Source organism: Leptosomus discolor, chromosome 3 (genome assembly GCF_034619465.1).
Source record: "Leptosomus discolor isolate bLepDis1 chromosome 3, bLepDis1.hap2, whole genome shotgun sequence".
Taxonomy (NCBI): Eukaryota; Metazoa; Chordata; class Aves; order Leptosomiformes; family Leptosomidae; genus Leptosomus; species Leptosomus discolor.
Window position 1 is genome coordinate 70,567,619 of NC_141393.1, and position 8,932 is coordinate 70,576,550.

The 8,932-nt window shown below is 54.3% G+C and overlaps 1 protein-coding gene across 1 annotated transcript; it reads left to right on the forward strand.

Annotated features, from left to right (window-relative positions):
• Nucleotides 1-4,903, forward strand: LOC104352769 (dimethylaniline monooxygenase [N-oxide-forming] 4). The gene is made up of 8 exons (XM_009959184.2): nucleotides 1-138; nucleotides 443-631; nucleotides 1,018-1,180; nucleotides 1,591-1,736; nucleotides 2,089-2,288; nucleotides 2,455-2,807; nucleotides 3,116-3,185; nucleotides 4,516-4,903. Exons 1-8 carry the CDS (start codon nucleotides 7-9, stop codon nucleotides 4,901-4,903), a joined length of 1,641 nt encoding a protein of 546 aa, XP_009957486.1. The 5' UTR covers nucleotides 1-6.
• The last annotated feature ends 4,029 nt before the right edge of the window (nucleotides 4,904-8,932 follow it).

Here is an 8,932-nt window from a genome sequence, read left to right on the forward strand (position 1 = left end):
GACAGCATGGTGCGGCGTGTGGCCATTATTGGGGCTGGAGTCGGTGGGTTGGCATCCATCAAGTGCTGCCTGGATGAGGGGCTGGAGCCCACCTGCTTCGAGAGGACTGAGGACATCGGGGGGCTCTGGCGCTACACGGTCAGTGGGCTCTGCCTGCATGGGGAGGATTGTCCCCGGGTTAGTCCCCTCCCTCAGATGCCCTTTGCCTGCAGCAGAGAGGAAAGGGTGGCCATGCCCTTGGGGACCATCCCTGTCCCAGGCATAGGGTTCCCCCTGACTCCAAGGTGGAGAAGGAGATGGAGAAAGCAGAAACCATGGTCACAAGGTGCTAGTACAGGTTTATTCCTTGTAACTGAATACAAGGAGGAAAAATACTCAAATACTTTGGGGGGAGAAAGTCCTTCCCTGCACACCTGCAAATGGCACTACTGGCTTCACACAGGATTCCACGGATGGTGGGAGGGTCAGCGTGTACCGCTCGGTCATCACCAACACCTCCAAGGAGATGTCCTGCTTCAGTGACTTCCCCTGCCCGGAGGATTTTCCCAATTACCTACCCCACAGCCTCCTCCTGGAGTACTTTCGGATGTATGCCAGACACTTCAACCTCCTGCAGCACATACGCTTCAAGGTGAGTGGGGACCCCAAACACCACAGGGAGAAAAGCCATCAGTGGCAGACACCAGGGCATCACTGAAGCGAGAAAGGACAATGCTGGGTGCGATCCCGTGAGGACCACATGCCTTTTGCATCCTGAACACAGCATTTTTGGCTGCATGTTTTAAATTAGGCTACTTGAACATGGGCTGCCTGGTGCATTCCCCAGCTCAATGACATCACCAGGGGAAAGGTGCAGGGTGGGATTTAACAGCTTCAGAGGTGACATGCAGCTCCATGGGGATCCAGCCTGTCCCTGTCAGACCAGCCTGCCCCTGGCAGCCCCAGCCTTTTGCAGGCAGGTCCTCTCCAAAATGCAGCGCAGTCCCTGACTGCTGTTTTGTTGGGCTTTGATGCAAGACTACAGTTCTCAGAGTGAGGAAGCGCCCGGATTTCGCCACCTCGGGCCAATGGAAGGTGGTCACCGAGACCAACGGCATCAAGGAGTCACACATCTTCGATGCCGTCATGGTTTGCACTGGCAATTACCAGGAGCCCTACTTACCATTGGCTTCTTTCCCAGGTGAGCCCTGACTCAGCAGCGGGGTGGGCTGGGGCTGCCCTCCAGAGTTTCACCCAGCATCCATGGGTCCTTTGGCTGCACTTCCCTCTGCAAGCCTGCCTGCTTGACGAAGCCCCCAGCCTGGGGCAGGTGGGACCCTCACCTCAAGGGAATGGCAGGGAGCATTCCCAGCAATGGGAAAAGCACCTTATAAGGATGCGGCCAAGCTCTTGCATGTGAATTTGCAAAGCAGGACTGAGCTGGGGAGGTGCAGGAGGGTGGCATCACCCAGGGAGCCAAGACCTCCATGGACTTCCCAGCTGCAAGCAGAAGTGGGAGGTGGAGGGTTGTAAGCTGCAGAGGGTCTGGGCACAAGGCTGGGGCAAGCAACTGTATCTGATAGTAGGAGGTGCTCCCTGCTCTCTGCCTAGGTATTGATACTCGCTTCAAAGGCCAGTACCTCCACAGCCGGGAATACAGAGATGTGGAGGCTTTCCGGGGAAAGCGAGTCCTCGTGGTTGGCATTGGCAACACCGGTGGTGACCTCTCGGTGGAGCTGAGCCGCGTGGCTGCAAAGGTACAGCTCCGTGGTGGTGCTGAGCCCTGCCAGGAACCACAAGAGCTGGTGGTTCGGGGTACCCATAGGAAGCTTTGCTCACCAGATTTCGCAATAAATAGCACTTCAGATCAATGGCAATTGAAGAAGCTCTGCAATTCCTTGAGAGTTTGGGCCACCTGCAGAGTAGCCATTCAGCAGCTGTGGGAACTTTGCAGAAGCCACCATGAGTTGTTCGGTTTATCCAGACAGCTTCTCCCTCCCTCAGGATAACCCTCTGGGCTCCCAAGTGCAGGAGATGGGATTTGCCATTCAGGTCAAAACCAGCAACGAGATGTCTGGGCAGGAGGCTGAGACTTGCCTTCTCCCCTAGGTGTTCCTCAGTGCCAGGAGCAGCACGTGGGTGTTCAGACGGGTCTCGGACCACGGCTTCCCCTGTGACATGGTCAGCAATACCCGCTTCAACCACTTTCTCGACTGGCTTCTCCCATCAGCCATCACAAAGAGGATTAGGTTTCGGAAGTTCAATTCATGGTTTAACCATGTGAATTATGGCTTGGCTTCCACCAAAAGGTGTTTTTTCTGACTATTTTGTTGGGGGGTCAGGGGGTTTTAATGGTGTGAAATGCCCAATTTTTAATTTCAGGGGATATTTGTGGAACAGGGGAACTCTGATCAAAAAAGATGTTTCAGGTCCCTCCCAGATGTTAACATTGCTGTCCTCTTTTCCACCTGCAAGCTCCAAATTTCACCTAATTATCAATGAAGAGCTGCCATTTTGCCTCCTCTCTGGGACCGTTGTGTTGAAGTCAAATGTGAAGAAGTTCACTGAAAGTTCTGCTGTTTTTGAAGATGGGACAACCGAAGAAAACATCGATGTGGTGCTCTTTGCCACAGGCTACGTCTTCTCGTTTCCCTTCCTTGAAGAGTCGGTTCGCAGCCTCTTTGATGATAACCGTTCCCTCTATAAATGCATCTTCCCTCCCCAGCTAGAAAAGCCAACACTGGCCATCATTGGCTTAATCCAGCTGACCGGCTCTGTGATGGTGGGAGCAGAAATGCAGGCTCGCTGGGTGACAGGGATCTTCGCAGGTGGGAGACAGGGTGCAGGGATGGGGGGATCTGCTGGGGTGGGAGGTTTGAGGAAGTCTGACCTGCTGTCCACAGAGCCTAGGGCATATTTTGGCTCTTGCTGCAGTGCCTGTGGTGGCCACGAGCATTAGTAGCACCAAGGCATCTGCCCCACAACTGCATCCCCATAGCCCTGCTGCTCCACTCACGCAGCCATACCCAGCAAGCACGAACACTTTTGGCAAAGGGGCTGGGAGCATGGGAAGGGCACCCCGTTCTTTTCAGCTTAAGGTGCTGCTGGAGGTCTTTGATTTCTCTGTTCTTCTCAGGCTGGAACAAGCTCCCTCCCACCAGCAGGATGATGGCTGATGTTTTGAAGAAGAAGCCACTGGTCAAAAGGTGCATGATGCTCCTGCACTCAGGGTGTGATGGGTGCCATGTTCCAGGATAACCCTAGGGAAAGAGGGGCCCCATGGTGGTCGTGGGAGGCACCCGCCTAGGACAACCAATTCCTCTTGGATGCATTTATTCCCTCACCACCTGTAGCGAGGTGGGGAAATGCTGTTGTGCCTCCTTTATGGATGACAGACCAAGACACCAAGGGCACAGTGCTCTAGAGCAGTTTATGGCCAGACCCAGGACCTGCAGGTCTCCTCCACCAGGCCTCTAAGCCGTGTCCTTATTCCCAGCATGTCAAGATGGAGGTTCGGTTTCCTCCAGACCAAGGGTGCCATCTCGTGGCTTCTCCATCCCAAATCCAGGCAGCACGGAGAGCTGGGGTCAGGGCCAAGCCCATCCAGAAACCCCGTTGGAGCCAGGCAATGCAGGTGGGGGCCAGTTTGGTGGCAGTTTTTGACGGGTCAAGATGAGTATTAGACAAGGCTGGAACTCATCCATCATGTACGTGGGAGCTAACATCCTGCCTTGTTGGCACTGGGATTTTACAGGAGGTAGAGACACGTCCTCAGGGCTGTGGGATGGGTGATGGTGGATGTGCTGCCTTGCAGCAGCTTTCAGGAGCAAGGAGGGGACCTTGGGCCAGGTGGGGTGTAGGCTGTGTTAGGTCTGCCAGCAAGGCTGGCTCATAGGACACTGATGAAAATCTGGGACAAAACAGAACCACAGGGATTGTCACCATGAGCCCCAGCGACCACAGACACAATGCTGTTGCACAGAAACAACAGGAATCTGAGATGCAATGGAGACAAGGCTGTCCCAAATCTGCTGAAGCAGATTCTGCACACATCCTCCCTCCTGGGAGGGAGATGAGGCCTCAAGCAGAAAAATCCTGGAAGTCTCTCCCAGCATGGGAAGCTTTCTGCATCTCCCAGTCTTTTCCCAGTCCCCTTGGCAGTCTGATCTGTGAATGTCTACTCCTCTGCCTCTCAAAATCAGCCAAATCCACACCTGTGAACCTCGAGGAAGGATGTAGCATGGATATTTGTAGCATTACAACAATGTTAGTATTATGCTAGAAACATTTTTGAGGCCACAAATAGGTTGCAGAGATAAAACAAGCTTTTACCTATTCCCTGCTGCAGATAACTGCTGGGAACCAACCCCACAGAGGCTCTTTCGATGCCTTTAGGTTTCTTTGGGGCTGAAGGAGCTCGGCCCTGGAGACTGGGGCTTGGCCAATGTCTGAGCCCAGAGCTTTTGCTTTCTGTGGAGCTCGGAACTGAGATGGGATGATGCTATTTGATTTTGTCTCTTTCATGTTCCACTGGAGGAATCCATCTGAGAGGGAGAACTTGAAGATGAGTTTTATCAGCTATATTGATGAAATTGCTTCCTGTGCTGGCGTAAAGCCCAGCCTACTGAGGCTGCTCCTGACAGACCCCCGGCTGGCCCTGGCCGTCTTCTTCGGCCCTTGCACGCCCTACCAGTACCGACTGGTGGGACGGGGGAAGTGGAGTGGGGCCAGAGATGCCATCCTGACTCAGTGGCAGCGGACACTGAAGCCCTTGAGAACTCGGGTGGTGGATGAATCCTCCAGCGCTTCTGACGGCTGGTGCTGGATGTGCCTCCTGGCCCTGCCAGCAGCTCTCATAGCAGGTTTCCTCCTTTCTAAATACGCCCGGCCAGGCTGGAGCCCCTGGGCAGGTCCCCAGCTGTAGAAGAAACCTGGCGAGACCCTGTCCCAGGTGAACTGGGGACAGTGTGAAGCTGTGCCACTGCTGGGTGCTGTCAGTGGGGCTGGAGCTGGCCCAGTGCTGGCAGGAGCCTGGACCCCATTGCTGTCTGGTGTCTGGTCTCCTGCTGATGTTTGACACCCACAAACGGCCATATGGTGCATTTACCCCAAACCTGCCGCAATTCGTGCCTGCGTTGCACCAGCACCAGGCTGGAGCTCCAGAGGGCTTTTGGGAAGAGCCATTTTGGGATGAGTTGGTGTGCATGGGGCCAGCCTTCTCCTCCTGCTGCTCACCCAAAGCTTCCTCCATAAAATTTCAGTAAGATGCCCGCCACCTTGAGATTTTCTGAAATGCAGACTGCAGAGATCTCTGTATTTGTCTGGTAGCTTTCGGGACATGAAGCAGGGATCCACAAATAAACCTCGCGGATTTGGTCTTCTCTGATGGTTTTAGTAGTGGTTTATTATCAGCGGGGGGGGGGGGGGGGGGGGGGGTGTGTCAAGCGGACCCCGAGTCGCGGCAGAGGGGAGAGCGCAGTTCTAATAAACAGTGTGTTCAGTGACGAATCCGGGTGGGCGAGATCCCCCGCCATTGCCCGAGCAGCCTCATGCTTGCAGGGAACGCTGAAGCCCACGGGGAGCCGGCAGAGCCGCCCCACGCACCCGCGGGTGCCTTCGTCTGGGCATTTTGCCGCAAACGCCGTGGACGGGCGCTGCGCGCTCGCACTCGGGCTGCAGCCGCTTCCCTCCGGCCCAGCGTGTCCCCAGACGCCGTGTGTCCCGACCCCGTGTCCCCTCCCCGCGACGGAGATCCCGCTCGGCGGCCGCGGGCGCCGCGCGCCGCCGGTCCCCACGCGTGGGGCCGAGACCGGGGCCGGAGGGGGGGGGCAGCCCCGCCAGGGGGCGCGCCGGGCGCCGCGAGCCCGCCCGCCCGCCCGACTGCGGCACGGCGTGCCCACGTGAGCGGCGGCGCCGGGGGCGGAGCCGGCGAAGCGGGTGCGCGCGCGCGCGGCGCGGTGAGGTCAGACGTCGTTGGCGCCGGCTTGGCCGCCCGCCATCTTGGCCCCTGTGTGGAAGCGGCTGAGGCGCGGCGTCGCGGCGCCGGGAGCGGCAGCGGCCTCGCCGAGTCCGGGAGCCTCCGGGTTGGCCGGAGCGCCGGCCCGCCGCCCTGCGCGCCAGGTAAGCGGCGGCGCCTCCTCCGCCTTCCGCAGCGCTCCGCGGGCCTGCGGCGCGGACCGGCGCCGGGAGAAGCGGGCGAGCGGCCTGCGCCGCATGGCCCCGGGCGGGGGCGGCTTCCGCCCGGCCTGGCGGCGGCGAGCGTGCAACCGGCGGGGAAGGGGGCGCCTCCGGAGACCGGCATCCCGCTGCCCGCCGCGGTCGGGCAGAAGGAGGCGGTGCAGCTCTGGGCCCGCGGCGGGCGGGCGGGCGGGCAGGCCGGGCTGCTCCGCGCCGCTGGGCCGCGCCGCACCGCATCGCCGCCGGGGGCCGGCCGCGCCCTGCGCCGGGCACAGCGCCGGGCTGTCGTGGTGGGGGCGGCAGGGGCCCGCTCTTACGGGTGTGCGGCTTTCTTCTTCCGCCTTCCCTACCGTCCCCCGCTTTCTTTTCTAACGGCTCCATTTCTCTCTCTCTCTCTCTCTCTCTCTTTCTCTCTTTCTCTCTCTCTCTCTCTGGAGATTACTCGAGAAACGTGCCGTCCCCCTGCGTTTGCGCTCACTTTGTGGCTGTGATTCCTCCTCCAGAAACGTGGGGGAAGGGAAACTGTATCTTGTGGGATGCTGGAGGCACGTGCAGGGCACGGCGCTTTGATTTTCTGACTGTGTAATATTAAGCCGTAGTTCTTAAGATGCACAGTAAAAGGCTGTTCCTGGCTTGTTTGACGTAGGAGTGAGCGAAGCACCGTTCAGGAAGGTATTTTTTCTGCTCCTAGGGACAGATTGGTGGGGTGAGCAGAGTCAGGGATGTTCTTACTGAAAGCGCTTGAAGGATGGTGAGAGCATGGTTAGATGACACGGCTAAAATTCAGGCAGCTAGTCTGCAGTGGGCATAATGCAGTGGGTATAATGGGAGCCATCACTGAGGGATGCAGGGACTGAAAACCTTGGGGCTAAAGATGGCCCAGATAGTTTCTGGTTCAGGCCCTTTTTGTGGGGACGGGGAGCATGCATGAGAGCATGGTGCTGGGCGTTGAATAGAACACAATTTTTTTTCTGTTTCTTTCATTTTTGTCTCTCACCTGTTTTGTAACATTGTTCCTTTGTGAAAGGCCTTGAAGTCTGTATCATTGAGGAAGGACAGTTTTTTCTTGCTACTCTTTGATTACTGGGGTCAGATGGGTATGTTAGTAGAAATTAGCACTATTTCCAACAGAAGGAACAGGACCCTTAATTTTTAATAGCTTTGTTTCTTCTGCAGCGAGGCATCAGGCCTACCCGTTTTCTAGTCTTAAGAGCTCTGCTCAGGCAAGAAACTGCTTTTGAAGCGGGGAGGAAACAGGACATGATCTCATTTGTCCATCAGTGAGAAACAAAAGGATTACCATTTAGTACTGACTACCAGGAGCTGGAAGGCTGTCAATTTTCCTTGAATTATGCAGTCTAGAGAATTTTTTCAGAGTTAGTTTTGAGGTGTTTTAGTGTGACTCTGTTACAGTCTCCATGGGACTAGGGAATCTCAAAGTTTTGGGCTTTCTTTCAATTTGGTGAATGTTCAGTGAAAAGGCTATTTGTCCCTCACAATATTGTGCTCAGTGCAGGAGAAATGTGACTGCTTTGGTGGAGATGTATGCTTAAGAGGTGGCTTTTTATGAACATTTAGTTCTCTCATAAGCCAGTGCTTTTGTCTGGAGACTAGGATTATGGCTTCTGCATGTGTCTCTGTCATCTAGAACTCTGCCTTAGTGTATATATATTTCCTGCATGAAGTTTATTGCTTTATAAACAATAAATAATAGCTTGTAAAATATGTATAAATCAATACACGGTCACTTCTGTGAGTCTTGCTAATATAAATATTCTGTCTCTTCGCAGTTTAGAAGCAATTTATAATTTCTTTACTCTCATTTAGACTTTGTAACAGGAATCTGAGCTTTTCGTAGAACAAAATAATTACTTCAGTCTATAGTTTTAACTTAGTTGCTGGCTGTTCAGTGGTAGAGATGTATGGTATACATCTTCTGTAGGTCCTGTTTCCCCACATCCTGCAGTTGTTAAGGAAAGTGAAACAGGCCACAACGACAAGGAGAAGGTGATGCAGTTCAGAAGGGAGCTTGTGTAGGTTTTGTTCTGTCTGAATGAATGCTGTATGTCAAGAGAAAGAATGTAAGTCAAAGCAGTGGGTATGTTTTATGGGGTTGACTTCAGGCAGCTGTCCTAGGTTACTGAAAGTGCAAGCCCTTTGTTCCAGAATATTGTCCAAGCTAACTAATGGGAGTGATGTGAAAGTGGAGAGAGGGTGGAAAATGTAGTCTAAATACGATATAAGGGTGGTGTGGATAAGAGGCTTAGGTGTGAAGATAAAATGAAAAACAGAGTTCTTGCAGAAGGATTAAACCCTTGTGTAGTGTGCTCTTGCAGAGGAATAAACCCTTGTGTAGTGTATTGGAGATGTCAGCAAAGAAAAAACAATCCTCACACTCGTGAGTGGGACATCTTCAGAGGCTGTATACAGTAACGGAGTGGTTGGGGGAGGGGGGGAGAACCTCCGCCCTGAAAGTGCACCACCTTTCCACTAGTTGGGGATGGATGTTGGGCTTGTAATGACGGGACTACCAGTGGTGTTTTACTGGTAGAACCAGTTGTTCATCTTCTGTAGGAAATTTTTTTCTTTGCTCAGCTTCATGCCCTCATCTTTATTCGGGTCTGGGTTTCACAAAACCCCATAGAAACTTCTCATGGGTGCAAGCAGGTGTAAAAATAAAAGCTGAGATTTGTGTGAGGAAATAATGCTCTGTGTGTGTTGGTGAAATGAAAATGGAGTGCACAGAAGTCTTAAAAAAATGCATAAAGAGCGGAGA

What these genes read in the sequence shown, in the direction of transcription:
- LOC104352769 (XM_009959184.2), top strand. Translation starts at nt 7, where the DNA reads ATGGTGCGGCGTGTGGCCATTATTGGGGCTGGAGTCGGTGGGTTGGCA. An exon ending in GGGGGCTCTGGCGCTACACG is followed by an intron (nt 139 to 442) that starts GTCAGTGGGCTC and finishes GGCTTCACACAG; the next exon opens with GATTCCACGGATGGTGGGAG. An exon ending in ACCATTGGCTTCTTTCCCAG is followed by an intron (nt 1,181 to 1,590) that starts GTGAGCCCTGAC and finishes CTCTCTGCCTAG; the next exon opens with GTATTGATACTCGCTTCAAA.